At 47.5% G+C, this 24977-nt stretch overlaps 1 protein-coding gene across 1 annotated transcript in view; it reads left to right on the forward strand.

The window, feature by feature from the left end:
* The window catches only part of BIRC6 (baculoviral IAP repeat containing 6), a 1973616-nt gene that overhangs the window by 1655820 nt on the left and 292819 nt on the right, over positions 1–24977 (forward strand). Inside the window, exons 63-65 of the mRNA XM_085609819.1 lie at positions 8105–8322; positions 10835–10993; positions 19742–19907. Of these exons, the coding sequence (XP_085465945.1) occupies positions 8105–8322; positions 10835–10993; positions 19742–19907 (543 nt within the window). The remainder of the gene's footprint in view (positions 1–8104; positions 8323–10834; positions 10994–19741; positions 19908–24977) is intronic.

The raw sequence follows: 24977 nt of genomic DNA on the forward strand, positions 1-24977 counted from the left end.
CGTTCCTGGCGCGGAAAGCTATGTACAAGAACTGACGTCAGCGCGCGAGGGCGGCGTCTAAGTTCTCCGACGTCATTCCGGCGCACGACGCCGACGACGGACGTGGAGCCGCAAACGACGCCTAGCGACGCGCAAAGGGTATTGCTGACGAAAAATCTTTCCGGATCCAGCCTGACGCCTGGGGATATTCGAAGGTGAGGAATCTAGCTAACTAATGTTTCTTACAGATACATCGTTACCGAAGGTAAGTAACTTGTTCGTTAATTTGAAGCCAGTCTGCCAAAGTAGGCAACACACAAACTTGCTGTATGGCTTTAATGCTATGGGAAAAAAAATTAAAGCTGATAGGAGATGGTATTCAGGTCATACTGTAGGCATGCTAGGGTTTTTTTTTTCTGGAGGCCCGAGCAAACAAGGGATCTGTGATCTACCCTCAGTGGAATAAAGTGTTGTCTACCAGGATTTGGTGATACTCAGGCAATGAGTCATGTAATCTTTGATTCAGTGATAACAGGGTGTCGTTGAGTATACCCATGTTTCCTGTGGGAGTGAGCCAGTTTGCTATTTTAGAACCTTAATGTTCGAGGCATGTGGGCTGCTGAATTCATATCTGTGCATAGATCGCCGCCTAGTGTTGGGTCCGGATGTTTGCACGTTGTTGTCCTGGAAGAGTCTTCGAAGTATCCTTGGATAGGTGACTCCTCCCCTGGACTACAGTGCGCATGGGCATCCTCTCCATCCTCAGATTGTTTTTTTCCGCCATTGGGTTCGGATGTGCTATCTTAGCTCAAGTTAGGAAAAAATTTTGGCGAGGCCACAAGGCCTTTAGTTCGCGTCGGTACTGTTTATCGATCGGTTTTCGATACTCTCTGTTAGTTTACTAACTTTCAGCACCGACTTTGTTCGCATTTACCTGTCCATCAACTACTTCGACGATGGAATCGAGGACGCCATTCAAAAGGTGTCCGGTATGTAATGCGAAGTACCCACACATCGACGTCCATCCGGTGTGCAACAAATGCCTTTCGCCGGACCACGACGAGTCGACATGTATGGCCTGTGCCCGGTTCCGTTCAAAGAAGACTCTGCGGAATCGTCGAGCGGCGAGGCTCGAAGCGCAGCACGCGGCACCGGCCCCAGCTGACATCTTCGACGACGCGGACGACGTCGAAGAAGTAGAAGTCTTACCCTCCAGTCCCGTTTCCGACCAAGAACCCGGATCGGACGAGGCCGACGAGTCACTCTTCCACAGAGGTGAAGACGACACCGAGGTAGGAGACGACGAGGAGGCCTTAGGGGCCGAAGAGAGTAGCTCCGATGATGAACAAGGCCTACCTGTTCAAACCGAGAATTCACCAGTGCCACAGACTATGGCTCCGGTCGAGGGATCGCCTTCGGGCCTTACCCGAGACCTATCACGCAGTCCTTCGGCCCCGCCCTCGGGCCCGGCCTCGGACGTTCAGCGGCAGCCATTACCGCTTAAGCCAGCTGGTTTCCCTTCCACGAAACCGAAACCGAAAGCTGCTCAGGTTCCTACGAAACCGAAACTGAAAGTGGCGCTAGTCGGATCGAGGCCTTCAACACCTTCGACGCCGGCGCACCGTGTCGGCACCGACCGCACCAAGGGGGACTTCGGTGCCGAACTCGAGACGGGCGACATGGGAGTCGACAAACGGAAGAAGGCCATCGGCGCCGACAAACCTGCTCGGTTACCGGCGTCGACGCCACCGACACCGAGGGCCGTCCCGCCTGCTACGCCTCGCAGCACTCCCTCGACGACACCGAAACCTCACGTGTCGAAGACGTCAACGGTGATCTCCGCACCTCGGCTCGATGCACCACAGGCGCAGAAGATATCTGCAGCCGCCTCGACGACCCTGGCGGGGGCCACGACCTCTAAGGCGCCCCGAGTACGGCCTGGCGCAATGCCAGGCTGCAAAACCAAGGCTGCCCTCCAGGACCAGTCGGGTTCGATCGATCCAGCGGTTTCGTCGGTGCCGACCAGCATTACCTTCGGCTTGCCTCCATCCACAATCCCGAAGGCGTTTCAACTCAGGACACAGGCCACCAAAACTGCGGTTACGCCTGTCGAGCCGTCTCCGTCACGCGTCATCGACGCCGACACTGGCAGGATGATTCTCCACGACCGAAGGATAACTTCGGAACCGCCATTGGAACCTTTCAGGATCCCGCTAAAGAGGAAGCTGCCTGTGGACACAGAACCTCTCCTGTATGAACCCTTTCATTCACCCTACCAGGATCCACACCGGGCCTCCCCCACACGCTCCGACACGGATGCATTGGAGGACTACATGGGTGAACAAGTCCCCTACCATGTGGACACGGACCCTGATGACCAGCAGGACCCTGACCAAACTTGGGGCGACCCTGCAGACCCCAGTGCACCTCTTGATGCACAGGACCCACAACTATATGGGGCAAAAACGTCACCCACAGAGGATACTGCGGCGTTCAACGCTCTGATTGAACGGGCGGCGAACAACCATGATGTACAGCTTCACTCTGATATCATCGAAGATGACTTTCTAATGGACACCTTTGCATCCTCAGAAAGACATGTAAAGACTCTGCCAATGTTGAAGGGGGTCCTTAAGCCAGCCACTGACATTTTCAGGGAACCCACCAGGGCACGAGTGATAAACCCCAGGATCGATAAGAAATACAGATCAGCACCTGGGGATCCTACTTACATCAGAGGACAATTACCACTCGACTCCATCGTTGTGGCGAATGCCCGCAAGAGGGCACACTCGCAGACAACGGGTGACGCTCCTCCCCCGGACAAGGAGTCCAAGGTGCTGGAGACCTCCGGCAAGCGAGTTGCCGCACAAGCTGCAAGCATATGGCGCATAGCTAACACTCAAGCGCTCCTCGCTCGCTACGATAGGGCGCACTATGACACAATGGAGCACCTCCTTCAACACCTCCCTGACCCCTACAAAGAAGGTGCAGAAATCCTTATCAGAGAGGGACAGCTACTCACAAATGCTGCCATCAAATGTGCACTAGACGCTGCTGACACGGCTGCCAGGGCCATCAACACTAGCGTCATCCTACGACGTCACGCCTGGCTACGTATCTCAGGATTCAAGCCTGAGGTACAAAACAATATACTTAATCAGCCCGTCAACCCCGACTTTTTGTTCGGGCCTGAGGTTGACGCCACCCTCGAGAAGATAAAAAAGGACACGGACACTGCAAAGTCCATGGGCGCCCTACAAACTCAGTCCTTTCGGAGCGGCTCCTTTCGTCGCCCCGGAAACAAGGGAGCAGGCAGAGGACAGGGGTCACAACAAACATATAACAAGGGTAATACGCAGACCACCTACGATAAGAACACCCGAGGTGGCTATCGTGGCTCTAGTACCAAGGGCAGAGGACGTGGCTACGGCAACACCAGGTCCTCCCCCAAGAACAAGCAGTGACGCCCTCTCCCTTCCTCCCGACCACATAACACCTGTCGGGGGAAGGCTACAACGGTTCCTGTCCACGTGGAACTCCATCACCACGGACAGGTGGGTCAAAGATATTATAAAATACGGTTACTGTCTGGAGTTAACTTCCACTCCACCCACAATACCACCAAGAAACCGTCCTATGTCCTCAGAGCACTTGACGCTCTTACAGCAAGAGGTAGAAAATATGCTTCTAAAAGGCGCTATCGAGGTCGTACCCGTCCACGAGCGGGGCACGGGGGTTTACTCCCTCTACTTCTTAATTCCAAAAAAGGACGGGTCGCTCAGGCCTATATTAGACCTGAGACCCCTGAACCAGTACATTCTTTCGGAGCACTTTCACATGCTCACTCTACAGCAAGTCCTTCCGCTTCTCCAGCAGGGAGACTTCCTAGCATCACTGGACCTCAAGGATGCGTATTTTCACATACCCATCCACCCCTCACACAAAAAATACCTCAGGTTCACTGTTCAGGGGCAGCACTATCAGTTCAAAGTCCTTCCCTTCGGCGTGACAACAGCGCCCAGGGTTTTCACAAAGTGCCTAGCTACGGTGGCGGCACATTTACGGAGACAGCACATACACGTCTACCCCTACCTAGACGACTGGCTCGTTCAAGCGAGATCAGCCCAGCAATGTGCAAGCCACGTGTCCCGTACCATTCACCTTCTTCACAGTCTGGGATTCTCACTAAATTACCCAAAGTCTCATCTCCAGCCCGCACACGTACAACAGTACCTAGGTGCGACTATAGACACTCTGGCGGCCACAGCTCAGCCAAATTTAGTGAGGATCAACGGCATACAAGCGCTGATCTCCAAGTTCAGACCCAACCACTCGCTTCCAGCGCGAGTGTTTATGCAGTTGATAGGCATGATGGCCTCCTGCATCTTCATAGTCCCGCACGCGAGATTACATATGCGCCCACTTCAGGAGTGCCTAGCACGTCAGTGGAATCAGGCTCAAGGACAGTTGAAAGACCTAGTGTTGGTGAGCGGTCGGGCATACAACTCTCTGCATTGGTGGAATCCACAAAACCTTTGCAAGGGCCGACCGTTCCAAGAGCCTGTTCCACAAATAGTACTGACAGCGGACGCGTCTCTCCAGGGATGGGGAGCTCATGTACTCCACTACACAGTGCAGGGACTATGGACGACACAACAGAAGAAGATGCACATCAACCTTCTGGAACTGATGGCAATCTTCCTGGCCATGAAGGCTTTCAAAGTACATCTGTGCAACAAGGTCGTGTTGATCCGGACGGACAACATGACCGCAATGTACTACATACAGAAGCAGGGAGGGACACACTCTCCACAGTTGTCTCATCTGGCTCAGAGCATGTGGAAGTGGGCCATTCAGAGGAACATGTTCCTCATGGCGGAACACCTCCCCGGCAAGGACAACCAGATGGCGGATCTGCTCAGCAGACACAGCCACCAGATGCACGAGTGGGAGTTACACCCATCGGTACTCCAACCGTACTTCCAGCAGTGGGGTCACCCAGAAATAGACCTATTCGCGACAAGCGAAAACGCAAAATGCCAAAGCTTCGCCGCCAGATTCCCACACCCGCAGTCGCAGGGCAATGCGATATGGATGAACTGGTCCGGCAGATTTGCGTACGCTTTTCCCCCAGCACCGTTGATACCGCTGGTGGCTCGCAAACTCCGACAACACTCCCTGACACTCGTCCTAGTTGCTCCCACGTGGGCACGCCAGCCGTGGTACACCACCTTCCTCGAACTTTCCGTGGTACCGCATCAAAGGCTGCGGATCAAACCCGCGCATTTGACGCAGAACCATGGAGAGGTTCAGCACCCAGATCCGCAACAGCTGAACCTGGCGATCTGGCTCCTGAAGTCCTAGAGTTTGGCTATCTCAATCTGCCACCTGACTGTATGGACATCATCAAGGAGGCCAGGAGACCCACTACAAGAGCTTGCTATGCAGCCAAATGGAAACGATTCGTCATTTATTGCGGTAATAATGACATTAACCCGCTGGACGCATCCATCCACAACATCATATGTTACCTCTTACACCTATACCGATGCAATCTGGCGTACACCTCTATACGTGTCCATTTGACCGCAATATCAGCCTATCTGCAAACCAGGCAGCACCTCTCTCTCTTCAGAGTGCCTGCCATCAAAGCATTCTTGGAAGGACTCAAACGAGTCATTCCACCTAGTCACCCACCGGCTCCAATGTGGAACCTCAACTTGGTCCTCACACGCCTGATGGGTCCACCCTTTGAACCTCTACACTCATGCGAGATTCAATTCCTTACCTGGAAAGTAGCCTTCCTGGTAGCGATCACTTCCCTAAGAAGAGTTAGTGAACTCCAGGCACTAACCGTTCAAGAGCCATTTATTCAGGTTCACGCCAACAGGGTCGTACTACGTACCAACCCCAAATTCATGCCCAAGGTAATATCGCAGTTCCACATGAACCAGACTATTGAACTGCCCGTTTTCTTCCAAAACCCACAAACTGTTGCAGAGAGGGCATTACATACACTAGATGTACGGAGGGCCCTCATGTACTACATCGACAGGACTAAACCCTTCAGGAAGACAAAACAACTGTTCGTTGCCTTTGCCCCACACCACAAAGGTAACGCCATCTCCAAAGCAGGGATAGCCAGATGGATAGTTAAGTGTATTCAAATCTGTTATCAAAAGGCAAAACGCACATTAACTATTCCACCACGAGCCCACTCAACACGCAAGTTGGGGGCTTCCATGGCCTTCCTAGGAAATATTCCCCTGCATGATATATGCAGAGCAGCCACATGGTCCACTACACACACATTTACAAAACACTATTGCGTAGATGTGCAGTCAAAACAGCAGGCAGCTGTAGGACAGGCTGTTCTCAAAACACTTTTTCAGACCGCTGCAGCTGGCACGGGTAGCCGCCGCCAATAGAGGGCACTGCTATGTATTCTATGCACAGATATGAATTCAGCAGCCCACATGCCTCGAACTGAATATGCTACTTACCAGTATGCATCTGTTCTTGGCATGTAGGGCTGCTGACATTCATATCGCCCTCCCTCCTCCCCGGCGCCTGTCGCAGCTGCAGCTCTCAGAATTATTGCAAGCATGGTCATCACTTTCTGTATCTACTCCATCACTGCCACAATGGCGAAAAACAATCTGAGGATGGAGAGGATGCCCATGCGCACTGTAGTCCAGGGGAGGAGTCACCTATCCAAGGATACTTCGAAGACTCTTCCAGGACAACAACGTGCAAACATCCGGACCCAACACTAGGCGGCGATCTATGCACAGATATGAATGTCAGCAGCCCTACATGCCAAGAACAGATGCATACTGGTAAGTAGCATATTCATTAACCCATAATTGTGTAGTCCAGACACATTTTCACACTAATTTCTCCATTGACTGATTTGAAATTAAAGTTGTCACCTTATTGAGGCATGCTAGTTGATGTACTGCCCTAGTTCCACTTCAATAATAATTTGGGTTCTTCTTGAATATTGACAAAATGTAGCTTTTGAGACAAAATTATTTCAATAGATTATCTGTTTTACATCGAAAAGTGATTCCATTTTAAAGCGATCACATGAATGCCATAGATGATTCTGCAGTATGAAAATATTCAAGGGTCAGTGGTGTCAAAAGCTGCAGAAATATGCAAAAGAATCATAACACAACACTGTAGCCTTCTACCACCCCTTAAGCCGACCCATTGTAGTTTAGGTGAATCTTGAATCAGGTTTCCTCATTGCTTATATTTTAGGATATTTGTGTGTGTGTATATAAGATATATGTATAGATGTGTGTGTGCGTAGACATATATATTGACTTGTATATATGGTATATATACGTTTCTATGTATTTCTTTAAATATATAAAACATCTTATCCTTTGAAAAAGTATTGTCTTAACATGTCTTGTTTGATTACTGATCCAAACACCTCCTTAGTTAATTATTTTCTTTCACCCCTGAATGAACAATTTTCATTGTTGCGTTATAAATTGCCCAGGTCTTATGGTGATCGTGCCTCCCCTGTCGTCTTGCTACATATTTACATCTATGGATGTTAAACTTTTCACAAGTGTACGAGGATTCTTTAATGTTTTATTGGTGATTTATACGTTGTTTAAACCAATATGTTTCATTTAGATGATGCTATTTGTAAATACATTGAAATCTAGAAGGTAGTAAATATATCCCTCATATATATGATTTCTTTTTTACTCAACTTAATCTGCTCACTAATTAAAATTTTGCATGCATTAACAAATTCCACCCATCACAACTGTTCACTGTTCTTTGCCAGGAGCATTAGTAAATTTTTCTGTGAGTTTCGTGCTAAGTAGGTATTAGAGCAGCACAACACTATAGTTATGTCTTGGATGCACAGTGAATGGTTCACTTAGGTCTGCACTTTGAGTCTAGCAATACTGTCGTGCATTTGGTGTGTTTGCATGGATGAATTTGATATATTTATATAAATATTCAAGACTCACTGCTGGGAAAGAAACTCTTTCCCTACATCTTTTGTCTTCAGAAAATTTACTTTAAACATGACTGTTGTAGTATGCTCTAAATTTAAACAAACATTTGTCTGACATTTTTTCCTGGTATGCAGGTCATATACTGCAGTCTCCATCGGCGAACGTGCTTCCAACCCTCCCATTTCACGTGCTGCGCACCTTGTTCAGCACCACCCCACTGACTACAGATGACGGAGTACTTTTGAGGAGAATGGCATTAGAAATTGGAGCAATGCATCTTCTTCTTGCCTGCCTATCTGCCCTCAGCCACCATGCCCCAAGAGTTCCAAATTCTGGTCTGAATCAGACAGAGGTAGGTTTATCTTGAAGTCAAGTATCTGAGTTTTGGCTTACTTTTGTCTTGGATATCTACAGTCTCAACTTTCCTAAATGGGCATTGCATGTGGGTTTCATGGATTTCTTTTGGCTTTAAAAAATGGCACCATTACTATGTTTCCATGTTATTATTTCTCCTCAGATTTCAGTGGATTATCAGAAACTAAAATCAGCAACCATCTGTACAAACAAGGTCCCAACATTTACAGATACTCATTTTGTTAGGTCATTGCAACAAATGTTATGTCACAGACGAAAATCTTTGTATTAACTGTAATTATAAATAGTTTTTCTTCCTATAAGTATTTAGCCCCATTTAAATTCCACAGTACACATATATAGGTGTGTGGAGATTCTCCATTTAATAACTACTCATAGCTCTTTCTGTGCCTCCTGACTCTCACATTGGAAACTGAAACTCTTCTTGCATCTGGCAATGGGTCTCCTTTATGTCAAGGCCCTCCTTTTCTACTGTCATAGAATAGCACCACCTAGTGGATAGCAGCATCATTATTTACTAAAACTACATGTAAAAACAGTGCATTTTTGCCGTTCCATTCTCCTGCCCTCTCCTCACAAATACCTCACAATCCTATTTACTTTCGCAGCTGAGTAGAACTTGCCTGAATTGTACTACATTGTATTTTTTCTTTTGTTAGGGCTATAAGCATGGGAACATTTTATTTTCTGCCGCATTACTTTTTACCCTCTGCTGCTGCAGCCACGTCATGACACAAAATCCAGAGTCCACATAGTGGTGTCTTTTGAAGAGTTCTGCTCTTACCGGTGTTAAATTACTTGGGGACTAGTACCTCTTTTTTGGTCTGTTCATTTCACTTGTCAATCTCTGAAATTGAACTTATTGTTGTAGAGAGGCCCAGTGTAATTCTGCAAGTTGTTACAATATACCATTCTTTATGAGTGAAATATAGTGGTCTCTCCCCACCCCACCACTCGAATCTGGTAAAAGCTGCTACTGCAACTCCTGTACCATAAAAGAGGTTAATTTCTAGCCGCCTGCATCTATGGTCATCCCTAGTATTAAAACAATTCCTGGCCCTGGTCAAATTTTCCAAGCATTTAATCTTTTGATCTGTAACAAGCAGATGTATCTGGTTTACTGGTTAACCCCTCCTGCTGTAGGTCTTGGTGTTGAGTTCTCCCTCAAGCCAGTGGTCAAATAGATAGTAATTGCTGCTAGGTGTAAAAGAAGCCTCTCCACTTTTACTTTCTCCACCTGGAATTTAACTCATGGACTTTGTAGGAGTAAAGATTCTGCTGTGCCATATTCTTTCTTTTCTAAGGGGGTAAGCATCCTAAATAGACTTCTTGAGTTGTCTGCATAGGGACGTTCGATCGTCTTGTCTCTAACGCCTACGTTGTCTGAAACAGCATGGCTAGTCCAACAGCTGCAGACTGCATTGTCATGTTAGACCTCCTCATCTATTACCTTCCTCACAGTCTTATGGAGGAGGAGACTGCAAGGGCCAACTCATCCAGCCTCCACTGTCCCAGCTAGATTGATCTGTTGGGTTCTCGCCACCACTTGGGTCTCCATAGGTTCTAACTCTGGACTTGGCCAGGAAGTGTAGCCCACCGCGAGCAGGGAGTCTATCTTCCAATGGCTGCAGCACCACAATTCTGCAGCAGTCTTTAAGTTGCAATGGACGAGTTTGATGATGGACAGTCTCCTCTTGGTTCATCTTTCAGACCTTGGAGTCTGCCTCTTCCACAGGCTGAGACCTATGTATCAAACTGATTTGTGGGGTTCTAGGCTCAACTGGAATCTTTCCCACCATCTGGCCAGACCCTGCTAAGTCACTGTTAAGAAGATTTGTGGTTATGTCATTTTAGCTCTTGACCTTATTGGATGATTTGTAACAATCAGGCAGTTCTAAAAGAAGGGGTTCTTGGACATAAGTGCAAGGACAGTTTACACATTATAGCATCTGCTGTACAGCCACCTTTTTTCAAACAAGGGTATCTGCCTTTTATGTTCTGTTTAAATATTTTACAATCAATTAATGTCCACCAGCTTCCAGATTGTTTACTCTGCTGAGCTTTAAGTCTTCAATTTCCTCTTGTAGTAGCATAAAGGTCTCAGGAGTTAAAGGACGTGAGAGGGTGGGTGTTGTCAGACTTGGAGTGCAAGAGCCTATTTGATCAATAACTCATTCTGTTATATGGAAGTCTTTTAAACTATTTATAACTATATTTAGAAGACAATTCTTGTTTGACGAGGAAGGAATCATTTTTTTTATTTAGCTTTTTTGCTAGAGGTGCTGAAAAACTGCAATTTGCAAGTCTCCAATCATTGAATAGTCCTCAGTAATCTACATGTATTTGTATAAATCCTGTTTTTTTAAAGAATGTTAAAATGGTTTTTCTCCCATTCTAATTGCTATGAATAATTAATGGCAATTCTGAAATCAAGAACTTGCTTGAAGTCAGAGTAAGAGTCTTTCATAACTTTTTCTGCCTACTCACAGGTTTCAAGCACACATAGCAGTGCCACAGTTGAAGAACAGCAGCTTTATTGGGCCAAGGGCACTGGCTTTGGGACAGGCTCCACAGCATCAGGATGGGATGTTGAGCAAGCTCTGGCAAAGCAAAAGCTTGAAGAAGAGCATGTAACTTGTCTGTTACAGGTATGTGACAAAAAATTAAAAGGATGTAGACACAGGTCTCTTTAATCAGTTTACTCATCTAATAGGATTGGCATTCCACAACACTATGGGGAGAGGACCATTGTACTAATTTAACTAACAAAACAAGTTTAAAAATTGCCCCATGAGAAAAAAGGCAGTCGTTGGCCCGAAGTAGCTGTTTTATGTGGACTCAATTTGTTAATTCAGTAAAAAAAAGAATCACTAGATATAATGTTCTTCCATGCATGGACATGACACTCAAACATTTTGAGGATTAAAGCTAGTTAAAGCTAGCTAGTTCCCATAATGTCCCCTATCTGCTAAAGGCTAAGCCCAGGTTACCAACCCTAGAATGGGGATTTATATGTAGGCGAGCATCCTGTACTGGTGTACGTTCATTGGGGGCCCACCATTGTGCACCAATAGTACCTTCCCTACCACAGGATGCCTTGCATACAGTCTGCTGTAAGCCTGATTGAGCATGTGATCATCCTTGTTTGAGCTTGCAGGACCACCCATGCACCCCTACCTGAGTGATCTGTCTTAGACTTGGGTATCCTGAAGCCCATTTTACCCTCCACCCAGCATGCTTCCTTTTGAAAATCCCTTGCCTTGCTTGCACCTCTTTACATACGCACTTCCTCATTATCTATACGCGCCTTAAAATAAGATAGACCAAATGTGCATTGAAACAAGGGTGCCTATTCTTCCCCTTGTTCTCAGCCCACATGATGGCTTTACCGCAGCCTTGGGGAACCTCCCACAATTCTGAACTAAGGTCTTTGTGTGAGAAGTTGGCCTGATATATGATGTCACTAGTTCTAGTGTACACCTTGTATCAGTCCAAACAACCCTTATGGTGATCGGTTGTAAAGTCAACCTTATAGACCAGCTATCCTAGTGGTAGCATGGACAAGAGCAGTCTTAGGCTAAACTCTGTATGGCATGTGAAGCCAGCTGTTATACCATTTGCAACCCCTTGAATACCAAATGAAAGGACACCACAACAGATATTATAAAAAATAGAATGTATTTATTCTAGTCAAAACACCCTCAGCACTCTTTATGAGATTCGAGGTAAGTACAACACAGTCTTAATCAAGCATACATAAGTCACACAGGTAAGTAATACAGTTAGGTCCTAGGGGCCACGCAAACCATATACTAAGTAAGTGCTATAAGAACCACTGTCACGAACACAGGTTAGGCCTAGGCCTAGGGAATCGCTGGGGCTACACTATCCTATCAGTTGCTAGGCAGTGGGAGGCCCACAGGATTCAGGTGCAGAGTGGAAATACTCACGCGTAATGCGTTAAAGTCGATAGAAATAGTAGTATTTAGTAATTAATAGTTTTAGGACACTTCGGAAGGAACTAGGAGTTAGAGACTTTGAAACTAGACACTTGGATAGTCAATACCCTTGTGAGCACCGGAGTACTCAAGTTACCTAGCCCACGGGCTGCGGGTGCATAGGTGTGAACTTGCGTCGGGTTTCGTCGTTGACTCCTATGGATGCCTGAAGAAAGTTGCTGACAGGCAGTCAGTGAAGAGTGTCCGGTGAATTCCAAGAATGGAATCAGGAAGGAGGATACCTGCAAGCAGAGGGGACAGAGTCTAGGTCACCAGCCAGGAGCCGGGAAGGAACCAGGAAGGAACCAGGCGATGTCGTGAAGATGCAGGTGAAGAGGTGAAGCTTGTCGCAGCAGCCACGGGTACCAGGAGGCGTCGAGGACGGCCAGGACCAGGAGGCGAACTGTCCCACGAAGGCTCTTGCTGTCGGCGGCGGCGATGTCGAGTTAGGACCCAACAAGCCTTGGCAAGCATAACCCACGCAGGATGGAGGACTTGCTTCTCTCGCAGACCAGGAAGGTCTGGGGTGCTTCCCTTTCACAGGGGCGCGAGTGCCGGTCTGGAGGAGCCGGACCAGCAAAGCAAAGTTGAAGGTTCGTCGTCACAGAGGCCGCTAGCCAACGGGCCAACAACCGGACAACACGTCGAGCAACTCAGGTGCAGAAGGGCCCCACGCAGAACACGTGAAGTGTGGGGAGCTGATCTTCTTTGCAGATGGTGCTCGGGATTGGGGCTTCTCAATTCCCCAAGCACAGCCTCGAGGAAGCCTCAGAAGTTGCGTTAGTCAGTTACTAGCCACTTTTCCCAAGTCGCCGGTCCCACGTCGCCTCCACGGGTCTCAGCTTTGCTGTAGATGTGGGTCTGGTTCCGAGGTGTCTGGAAGTCACGGCGCTGGTCAGTCTCTGCAGTCGTCCCTCGTAGGATCAGTCGCAAAGCAAGCAGCGGTCGCTGGATGGTGCCTGGTTGCCCAGGGTGGTCACTCCTTGGCCACAAGGGAGATTCTTCAGTCTTCTTCCGTAGTCGAATGTCGAAGGTCCAGAGTTTCTGTTCAAGATGCAGGTTCAGGATAATCTAAAGTCCTAGGGACTCAGCTCCCACTCTTATACTAATCTGGGGGGCTGGGTTACCTGCTCGGTCCCTCCTATGGGTGGGACCAGGGAGGGGGGTGGTTACACCCCCTTCCCTTTTTCCAGTTTCACGCCAGGACTGGGGCTGGAGTGCCCTAGCACCGGTTTGAACTGGACTATGCATGGGACACCTTGTGTGCCCCAGGCAGTGTCTCGTTTTATTCATCCCTCCCTGCCCCAATACACTAAGGCCTGTCTAGGGTGGTGCTAGCACCTCCCAAGGCAGGAAACCTATTGTCCAAGCCTCCCTCGATGGAAAGTCTCCCAGCAGCAGGAGGTCAGACTCGTGTCTGTGGCAGCAGCGTCCATTCTGTGACGCTGGGGCTCTGGTTAGCTTTAACCGGGTAGTAGGTCCTCAACATGTCTTCTCCCTCTAGAAGGGAGGAATACTATCCTCACTGCCAGAAATGGTGTGGGGGTAGTATTCCAAAGTGTTAGACACCTTACACGACATGTTTTGATAAAGCCCAACCATAGTTACCATAACCGCGAGGATTATAAGGCACTTTAAGAGTATATGGTAGGCGATATCATAGAACAGCTATAAGGACACGGTTCCGAAAGCTGCAGACAGGCTCAGCTCATGCTAGAGCACCATCTCACATGTTACCAAGCACTCTGCCTTCAGGATTGTTAAGGCCTGCCATAGGAGTGACTGATAGGTTACTCATGTGTCTATATATAAGGTAGGTATAGGAATACTATACCTAAGCAAGGGGTGATTACACAACCTTGCCCCAGCTGAGTGATCAGCCAGTTGTGTCATAATGGAAGGCCAGCCAGGGGTGGCATAATACATGCTGCAGTCCCTGGTAGGCCTAGGGTACACCTATGCCCTGGGTACATAAGGTACACTGTACAGGGTCCAAAAAGGGGATCCTTACCAATTGGGTTATGCACCTAAAGTGCATAGTGAATTTAGAGAGAGAACAGCTGGGCTGTGGGTCTGATTAGCAGGCCCACAGCCACATCTAAGTCGAAAACCAGTGAAGCAAAAGCAAAAAGTGGGGGTGAACATAGAAAGCAGACCCTACTCTCCTACACAACCCCCCCCCCCAAACTTAGGGACATTAAACTAACCTTGACCAGTTGAGTCTTCATGTTCTAAGTGGAAATATCTGGAGAGTCCATCTGCATTGGCATGGTCAGTCCCAGGTCTATGTTCCACTGTGAAGTCCATCCCCTGTAGGGAAATGGACCACCTAAGAAGTTTGGGATTTTCACCCTTCATCTGATTTAGCCACAAGAGGGGCTTATGGTCTGTCTGAATCTTGAAGTGAGTGCCAAACAGGTATGGCCTCAGCTTCTTCAGGGCCCCAACCACAGCAAAGGCCTCCCTCTCAATAGCTGACCAACGTTTCTCTCTAGGGGTCAGCCTTCTACTAATAAAAGCAATGGACTGGTCTTGACCATCTACATTCAGTTGTGTAAGAACAGCTCCCACACCCAACTCAGAAGCGTCTGTCTGGACAATGAACTCTTTAGAGTAGTCTGGACTTTTCAGAATAGGTGCAATGCACATGGCCTGCTTCGGGTCATCAAATGCTTTCTGACAGCTTACTGTCCACTGAACTTTCTTTGGCATTTTCTTAGAGGTCTAGTCATTAAGTGGTGTCACAATGGACCCATAGTTCTTAACAAACTTTCTGTAGTACCCAGTCAGGCCCAAGAAAGCTCTGACCTGAGTCTGGGTAATTGGAGAGGTCCAGTTCTTTATGGTCTGGATCTTGCTCTCCAGTGGTTGAACCTGACCCCCACCTACTAGGTGGCCCAGGTACACAACCTTGCTCTGCCCTATCTGGCACTTAGTGGCCTTGATAGTGAGGCCTGCCTTTTGCAGGGCCTCTAAAACATTCCTCAGGTGGACCAGGTGATCCTCCCAGGTGGAGCTAAAGACAGCAATATCATCAAGATAAGCTGCACAGTAGTCATCCAGGCCTTCTAAGGACTTGATTCACCAACCTTTGGAAAGTGGCAGGTGCATTCTTCAAACCAAAAGGCATTACCACAAATTGATAATGTCCTCCTGGGGTCGAGATAGCAGTTTTGGCCTTTGCATTCTCAGCTAGTCTGATTTGCCAGTAGCCTGCTGTCAGGTCAAATGTGCTCAAAAACTTGGCAGCTGCCAATCTGTCAATGAGCTCATCTGCCCTAGGTATTGGGTAGGCATCTGTCCTAGTGACAGCATTGAGACCTCTGTAATCCACGCAAAACCTCATCTCTCTCTTACCATCTTGGGTGTGAGGTTTTGGCACAAGAACTACAGGACTAGCCCAAGGGCTCTCTGAAGGTTCAATGACTCCCAGCTCCAACATCTTTTGTACCTCAATCTTTATGCAGTCCGTGACATGGTCAGGTTGCCTGTAGATTTTACTACTCTTCACCGGCAGACTGTCACCAGTGTCCACCTCATGGGTGCACCAGTTTGTCTGACTTGGGGTCAGAGAGAACATATGTCTGTAGGCCTGCAGAACTTGTCTGCAGTCCTGTTGCTGATGGTCAGTGAGGCTGTAAGAAAAGACCACACCATCAACTGAACCATCATCAGGGTTCTGAGTCCGCAGGTCTGGGAGAGGGTCACTCTCTTCCTCCTGCCCCTCATCTGTAGCCATGAGTAAGCCCATTTCTGCCCTGTCAACATATGCCTTTAACCTGTTGATATGAAGCACCCTGTGGGGGCTTCTGGGAGTCCCAAGGACCACCAAGTAGGTGACTTCTCCCTTCTGTTCAACAATAGTGTGGGGTCCAGACCATTTGTCCTGGAGTGCTGCTGGGTCCACTGGCTCCAACACCCACACTTTCTGTCCTGGCTGGTACACAGTCAGCACAGCCTTTTGGTCATGCCAAGCTTTTTGGAGTTCATGGCTTGCCTCAAGGTTTTTAGAAGCCTTCTTCATATACTCTGCCATCCTGGAGCGGAGGCCAAGTACATAATCCACTATGTCCAGTTTGGGTTGTCTGAGAGGTCTCTCCCATCCTTCCCTTACTAAACACAGGGGTCCCCTTACAGGATGCCCAAACAAAAGCTCAAAAGGGCTGTAGCCAACCCCCTTTTGTGGGACCTCTCTGTAAGCAAACAGAAGGCAGGGTAAAAGGATGTCCCATCTTCACCTAAGCTTGTCTGGTAAACCTTTTATCATCCCTTTTAGGGTCTTGTTGAATCTCTCCACAAGCCCATTGCACTGTGGGTGATAGGGTGTAGTGAATTTGTAGTTCACACCACACTCCTTCCACATTGCAGTCAAATATCCTGACATGAAGTTGGCACCTCTGTCAGAAATAACCTCCTTTGGAAAGCCCACTCTGGAGAAGTAGGGCCCTTGCCACAACAGGAGCTGTTGTGGTCCTTAGGGGTATAGCTTCTGGATACCTGGTGGCATGGTCCACTATCACCAGTATGAATCTGTGCCCAGATGCTGTTTGGGGGTCCATTGGTCCTACAATGTCTATCCCCACTCTCTCAAAGGGGACCCCCACCACAAGTAGTGGTATGAGGGGGGCCTTTGTGGTGCCACCTGATTTGCCACTGGCTTGGCAGGTGACACAGGAGCGACAAAACTCCTTGGTATCTTCTGACATGTGAGGCCAGTGAAAGTGAGGGACAAGTCTGTCCCAGGTCTTATTCTGGCCTAAGTGTCCTGCAAGGGGAATATCATGGGCCAAGGTAAGAAGGAAGCCTCTGAAACTCAAGGGTATGACCAACCTCCTGGACGCACCAGGCTTGGGGTCTCTAGCCTCTGAATACAGCAGCCCTTCATCCTAATACACTCTAAGGGTACCTTGAGCATTCCCTGCAGCCTCAGCAGCAGCCTGCTGTCTGAGGGGTTCAAGAGAAGGACAGTCTAATTGGGCCTGCCTCAGATCTGCCCTTGAAGGTCCCCCTGTCCCAAGAAACTCAACCTGGTCAGGTTCCAGTTCTTCTAGGACAGTTCCTTCAGGGCTCTCAGAATCATCCTCCTGTGAGGGCTGACTCTCTACCTGAGGCAGGGGGAAGGCACAGCCTTAACCCTACTGCTCTTTCTCTTGGGTTGTGTCTGGTCCATTGTCCCAGGATCCAGCACCTGTTCAGTGTTGCACTTTTTGGCCTGTGACCTGGTCACAGCAAGGACATGTGCATCTATTCCCAGCATTTCTGCATGGGTCCTATACTCCACTTCAGCCCACACTGAAGTTTCAAGGTCATTTCCCAACAGACATTCTACAGGGAGATCTGAACTCACCACAAATTTCTTGAGGCCAGTTACCCATCCCCAGGAGAAGTTAACAATTGCCACACTATGGGAGGTAGTGGCATTGCTAGCGTTGGTCACTAGGTAGTTCTCACCTAGCATGATCTGTCCAGGGTTCACAAAGGCAGGTGGCCAGCACACCCCAACTTACCTGTGCAGCTGTAGGTTTCTTTCGTCCAGCCTACTGCACGAAAGCCTGCAGCCTTTTTCTGATTCTAAGATTCTCCATTTGTTTGTATTCGGCTTCCGATGCTGTGTGCAGCTAAGAGTGTAAGTTTGGTGCTGCCTTGTGCCCCGCCCCCTCCCCCCATGTGCTTACCTTAACTCCCAGAGACAGGGTTACCAAGCTGTTCTTCTTACCTGTAAGTAGTACCACTTTGATTGACCCCTTTCTTCATTGAATAACGGTGGCACCAGAACCCGATTTTGACTTCTGCACCTGGCCACCCCAGTGCCACTGGTGGTGCAGTGAGGTCACTTACCTGAACCTTGCCTGGTACTAATTTTTCATCCAAAAGCTCAGTATCAGAAACAGTTTACTTACCTGCATATTGCTGATTGTGTTTCCTCCCATAGGATAAAATTGTACTGATTGAAAAATGCAGTGTGTCCACTTTTTACATTAAAAAACAGTGATATTGCAAAACGTATTTTACCACAACAATGTATCTCTGGTTCTATAAAACAAATATACCAAAAGTAATCTTTTCACAAACCTTTGGTCTCTGCAGAGGAAAAATAAAATTATAGTAAAGGAACCTTATTATCATTTTATTTTTTCATTACTGCTTAGGTGCAGGGCTGGGCTGACCAGAGCAGGGGCCAGGGGAAGGCATGGTGTGCACACTCTTAAGTGCACATGACGGTTTGGCCGGCTGCCTTGGGCCAGCCAAACAATCATGCACACTTTGCTTGTTCTCCACTGGCTGTATTGCACAGTCTGGATGGAGAACATGCCCAGCATCCCGGTCCCTCTCTGAGCGCCGAGCCATGGCACTCAGACAAGCTGCGTCCCGTGCAGGTAAGAGCAGTGGGGCCGGGTTGTGGGGGGGGGGGGGGGGATTCCACAGACGACCACAAGGGAAAATTGAGTAGATAGTACATTTTCCATCATCGTCATCTGTCGAAATCACTCCCCCCCCCCCCCCCCCCCCATACACACACACACACACCCGGCACCACCGCTCTTACCTGCAGAGTCTGCGGCTGGCTCAGACCAATCACAACACTGTTGTAAGGCAGCGTTGTGATTGGCTAGGGGAGTTTTGGGAGCGTGGGGGGGGATTCCACAGACGACCACAAAGGAAAATTGAGTAGATAGTACATTTTCCATCATCGTCATCTGTCGAAATCACTCCCCCCCCCCCCCCCCATACACACACACACACACACACCCGGCGCCACCGCTCTTACCTGCAGAGTCTGCGGCTGGCTCAGACCAATCACAACACTGTTGTAAGGCAGCGTTGTGATTGGCTAAGGGAGTTTTGAGAGCGTGGGTGCTTCCTGCGTCAGGGAAGAAGTGGCGGCTAGCGACCAGCAGGTAAGTTTTCTTTCTTTTTTCTTTTCTATTTGTCTGAAACCTGGCCAGTTGTCTGTTAACTTCGCAAAAGTTTAAGCTGTGGAGTTCGAATCAGTTGCTGCCAAGGTACTGGACGCTGCATTACTTGTGCAGATAATTTCACTGAACTCTGCTATTGTGACTCTGAATGTCCCATGTCTGCTCAATTGATAAGTATTTGAGGAATTGAGCAAAGGTGCAATTCTGTCCTTTCTGGGTGTGATTGCATGGCACATAGGTGTCTACCTTTGTGTCAGTGGCACAGCTATGAAAATATTTTCAGGGCAACCTTTTGCCCAATATTTCAAAAATAGGTAATCGTCAAAGGAACTGAAGTATTCATCAGAACCGTTTTTTTGGAGGTAAATAACTTTTCTTTAACATAGACAAGTAACTGCAGTTATGTATAAGCAACTTAATTTTTCAAACAAGAGACTATTTATCTTTTATTAAACTGAACCCAGTACTTGTGATGTTACAGGTTCTTGCAAGTTACATCAATGCATCAGGCTGCACGTCGCATGGTGAATCACAATCTAGCGATGGTAGAGGACAAAACAGCAGTGCTCTCCCTTCTGTTCTGCAAGAACTGCTGAGCCAGTCTTGCCTAATTCCAGCAATGTCTTCATACCTCCGCAACGATTCTGGTAAAGTGCTGTATTGTTTTTTAACATAGATCATCTTGCATAAAAACTTTAAAGAAAGCTGCTCTCTAGAAAATATTTGTTTTGCATTATGAAAATCAAACCATTCCAGAGGGTATTGTTGCGGTACAAGCTGCTGTCCATTTTAGTTTGGTCTTAAAAAAGAAACAAAATGAAGTGTTTGATGTGCATTGTACATTGTGTTTTCTATTCTAAGCTCACAAACCATTGTCTTTAGATAGATAGATAGATAGATAGATAGATAGATTGATATCCACGTTTAAAATCCATAGAACGTTCATGGATTGCCACAACTTACTTGATTGACCTCTCACTTTTTTATAATATCTTTGTAACACATCTGAAAATGTACTTAAGCCGTTCTGATCTAAGCCATGATTTCCAGTTAACGGTATTACTATTTAAGAAAAGAAATGTATTACTCTATTTCAGTTGGATTTATTTTTGTGAAGTGTAATATTAAGTTTAATATAGTCGGTTGTATTTGGTTTGTAGAACGGTGCTGGATTTTAAATGTGTGATTTTAAATGTATTCTTGCTAATTGGACAAAGTTGAGACAGTCACAATACAGAGCCACAATACACAGCGTTCATAACTTAGGGTTTCCAATACATGCCATTCATTATCAAAACTGTTTTGTACGGTTTATGAATGCATCTTTTAAAAGAAAATGTTCACTTTGCAAAGTCAGTTTCCTGACATTTAGATTTCAAATGTAGGATGTTGGCCTGTTGTTATAAAGGTTATTGGCTATTTGCAGTATTATTGTCTTAAAGGAGGGGTGGGGCTATGTTTTACTCGTAATATTGTTTTTAGGTCTCATGCTACCTGATTGCGAAAGACCTATTGTGACATTGCAGTGGGCTTACAGCTCACCTGCTTCTTACCATTGATTTGCTTTGTCACTCTTTTGCTTCTTATTCGATGGCTTGCCCGCCTCTTCTTGTTTTGTTTTTTCCCTGGAGAATAGCCTATGTTAAAACCCTTTTTTTTATTTAGTCATTCATACATCACTTCAGGCTGTACACCTTGGACCTCCTATTTTTTGCTGCACTTCTGTCTCATATTTGGAGAGTAATAAAGCTGCCCAGCTGGGGAAGAAAGTTAGGACTCTTATGGATCTGATTTTACCCAGCTGAGTAACCACGAGCAAGATCCAAGTCGGGTGTAATCATAGGACCGTAATATGAAAAAAATCGATTTCTTCCGCGGTAAACCATTATTCCTATTAATTTTTTCCCCTGTCTGTCTTCCCCAGTCCAAGTTATCATTGGTGCCCATATCCCGGCTCCTCATACACAAGGAGTGCGTGTGTCCATTTTACAGAAGTACATAGCAGCACTCAACCATTCATCTTTGGTAGAGCTTGACTTAGATGCCAACAAATTTCTATGTGCCCCAGAAGAATGAGGTAGTACGGCAACTTTTGGTGATCCCTATCGAGTTCCCCGGTCTCTGGCATACACCCAAAGACCGTCATCTCAAGGCTTACCTTGATGTTGACTCGACACAAGCCACTTAGGATCTTACTAACCTCTACCCAAAAATGCAGGATACCCGGGCATACCATAAACAAGTGCATGTCATCCGTTTCTTGCAGCTCATTCTTTGAGCAGGATACCAAGCCCGTCCCTCTCAGTTAGGCAGTTCTTCTTGGTGACATAAATGCTTTGAGGAGGGACATTGGCCTTTGCAAGTACTCCCCACAGCGCCTGTGGTAGGTCGAAGTCTCCATCCATAATATCCAACATCAGTCAGTACCATAGTGACACTTCTTTCCTCCGCAGGGGCCCTTTCACCAAATGTTCTTCCAGCACATTGGTGCTACTGTTTCCTTCCCCCAAGGTCCGAACCCAACTTTTTAGCTAGTAGGTCTGAAATTTAGAGGTGGATCCCCCAGTCATTTTCTGTAGGTCCTCCCAATTACAGAGTTTCCCCTTTTGCAGTAACTGACCCCATTCCAGTGTACTCATCTCCCTAAGTGTGGCTGCCAATTTGTCCTCCAGACACTCAGGGGGTTACCCTGGGAATCCCACACTGGCACATATCTGCTATATTACAACAGTTCTGTTGCTCGCCTTATCTGTGCTTCGAGCAGGATAATCACCTGTAGGATCTTTAGCCTCACCTACATATTTGCAAATGTAATACAGGAACTTGGAATCCCCACCTCTCACCTCTTTCATCATTGCATTGAGCATTGGGCTGACCCCTGATTTTTCTGAGTTTGTCAATAAACACCTGCTGTTTTTGAGCTCAAAAGCCCACTCATAGAGCTGGAAATCTGGCAAAGCAATTCCACCCATATCTGTTCTGGTCCTTTTGATTGGCTCACTTGAACCTTTCCACTTTTCACATTTAGCGAACTACCTTTTCTTTTTCATTCGGCACTCCATGAGTGTCTGCATTTTATAGTTCTGTCCCTTGTGTGCTGCTTCCCTCCTAAAATCCCCAAACCCCCACACTGTGATGCTTCCCAGCACTCCCAGCTTGTCTGTAAGAGTACGGCAATAGGGATATTTTTCTGGTGTATGGCTGATGATCAGACTTTAACGGTTGTTTTATATCCTGCATTTCACATATTATATGAAAGCACAGACTTTGGCACACAAAGGCTTTTATGGTGCTGATCGATTGTACTCACTAAGCTGGTGGCTGAGGCAGAAGGGTTACTTATCATGACACTTCTTTTGGAGGTCTATAAATCGGCTTCCTGGGCTGCTATAGAGAACTGAATGCTCTGGAAAGTAAATTCGAACTTGGCTATCATTTCCCTTTACATTCTGACACTTAATCTTTTTTAATTTTTCAAGTTCAGAGTTTCCTAAGTGGAAAAGTATTTGTAAAATAAAACATGTAGTTTACAAAGATTTAAAACATTGAATTCAATGTACAGTTTTGAGAAACCATAACATGTTCGGTTTTCCTCCAGTACTTAGAAATGTTTTTTTATTTTACATTTTTAAAAATATAGTTTGTGAGAAATATTTGCAAAGCCAAGAGCTTGGCACTCTCATTATAAAGATGAGACATTTAGCTATGCCATTGCTTATTTTCACTGCGTCTCTAGATATGTGAGTGCCCACTTCACATTGTGTTTTATGTTTGACTTAGTTTTTGTGGTGTGGAGAGTGGGACAAGTGGATATAAGACTGTACAAAAGCTATGAATAGGTTATGACATGCACATAATTTCTGCACGTGCCTTCCAGGCAGATTGTGGGACAGTAATCACTACAAAGTTTTAATTGTCCTTGTGAGTTAATGAATGTACTGTTCCTTACAAACCTGAGAACTCTATTAATGTGTGCACTGGATCTTAGTGTGTTGATTTACATATAAGGACCAGGGACTTAGTGGGTTGTAATATGGTAAACTTTACACCACACATACATGTCTTTCCCCATCGAGTGAAACTGACACAAACCGATTTGGGTGAAATTTACTTTTACAATCTGCATGTGGTCTACCTCAGCTATTGTAACCAAATCATCTCAGATGTACAGCGTAAAATCTGCTGCTATTGGGGGCGTGGTTTGGCACCAGCCAAGATGGCAGTGTAGCCCAGGAGTTCCGTAGCAGCCCTCCTGTCCTTTGGAAAATCCGACATCATTCCGGGGTCCCTGACACAGTGCTGACGGCTCTGAAGGTCGGCACTTGAAAAGGGCACAAAGTGGTCTGAGAAAAGAGAACGAGAAGGAGATCGGCGGAGGCGGGGAGCATCAAGACCTGGCGAGGGAGGTGCGCTGTGGCGAGGAGCCTGCGACGGGAGGAGCCCCGTCATCGCTGCGCACATCCCCAATGAGGGGACTGAGATTGTGACATCATCCCTGGGTCCTCCGGAGTCTGCTGTGCCGTCCCACAAAGTGAGAGCCGAATAAGACAGCTGGTGAGGCCTACGGCGCAGAGCGGGCCATGTAGTAAGCAGAGCTGAGGCGGCAGGGGCCACGTAACAATCACCGGACCTGGTGAACATCAGCGGGGGGTCTTTACGCCACCCCCCGCAGCTGGATATATATAGCTTCCCTCTGGCCGGGTGTAACTAACGTGGGGCCCGCTGGCAAGAGCAACACAAGAGTCACAAGGGCACAGACGTGGCAACACCGCCTATGAGACGAATGTCGGGCCACATTTCATGAAACCGCGAGCGGCAGTGGGAGACGGACCTCGGGCCCGCTGGCGGCGGAGTCAGTGCACGCAGTGGCGGCGGGAAAGGCCGTGAGTTAATAGGCCTACAAGGACCACACTGCACAGCTTGATTGGGGCGATGAACAAGATTAAAAAGCACCAGGAGGTGCAGAGGCGACCGGCCAGCAGGCCCAGGGTGTTGTGAGGGGACCCCTTGGGGGCTTGGCCTTTCCCTTATCTGCCTAGAGGTGGCTGAGGAGCCGTGGATGGCGGAGCAAAAACGGTCTCACTAAAGATTTGTGACACAGTAACATTAGTCTTAGTACCTGACACGAACACAGTATGCGCCCCAAGACTGGCCCCCCGCAACAGTCCAATAAGCTGGACAAATATACAGTGCCCAAAGCGATGGTGGAGGGACCACCACTGCAGGGCTCCCAGGATCCAGCGGAGCCTTCATTGGGGGCAGTCATAGCTGCTGTACATTAGCTGGGCACGACGCTCGAATCCAAAATGGACAAGGTCTCGATTGATGAGACTCTGCTACGGGCGGACTTGAATAAAACTGCTGAAAAAGTTGGCACAGCCGAAACAAATATCACCAAGCTACAAACGACTTAAAAAAGACTGGAAAAACAAATACAACACCTCACACATCAACAAAAGGAGATGGCGGCAAAACTTGAAGACCAGGAGGGACGAGCCCGCATTAACAACATCAGGGTGGTGGGGGTGCCTGAAGGGGCGGAGGGCCCAGACACCGGACTCTTCCTGGAGGACCTTATCCTAAACCATCTCAAGCCCAAACGCCTCTCCAATTTTTTCTCTGTGGAGCGAGCTCACAGAGCACTGGCATCACCCCCCAAGCCGGGGGCTCCACCACGAACAATAATTGCACGCTTTCTCAATTACCGTGACGTGATA

The sequence above is a fragment of the Triturus cristatus genome, chromosome 6 (assembly GCF_964204655.1).
Source record: "Triturus cristatus chromosome 6, aTriCri1.1, whole genome shotgun sequence".
In the NCBI taxonomy this organism is placed as follows: Eukaryota; Metazoa; Chordata; class Amphibia; order Caudata; family Salamandridae; genus Triturus; species Triturus cristatus.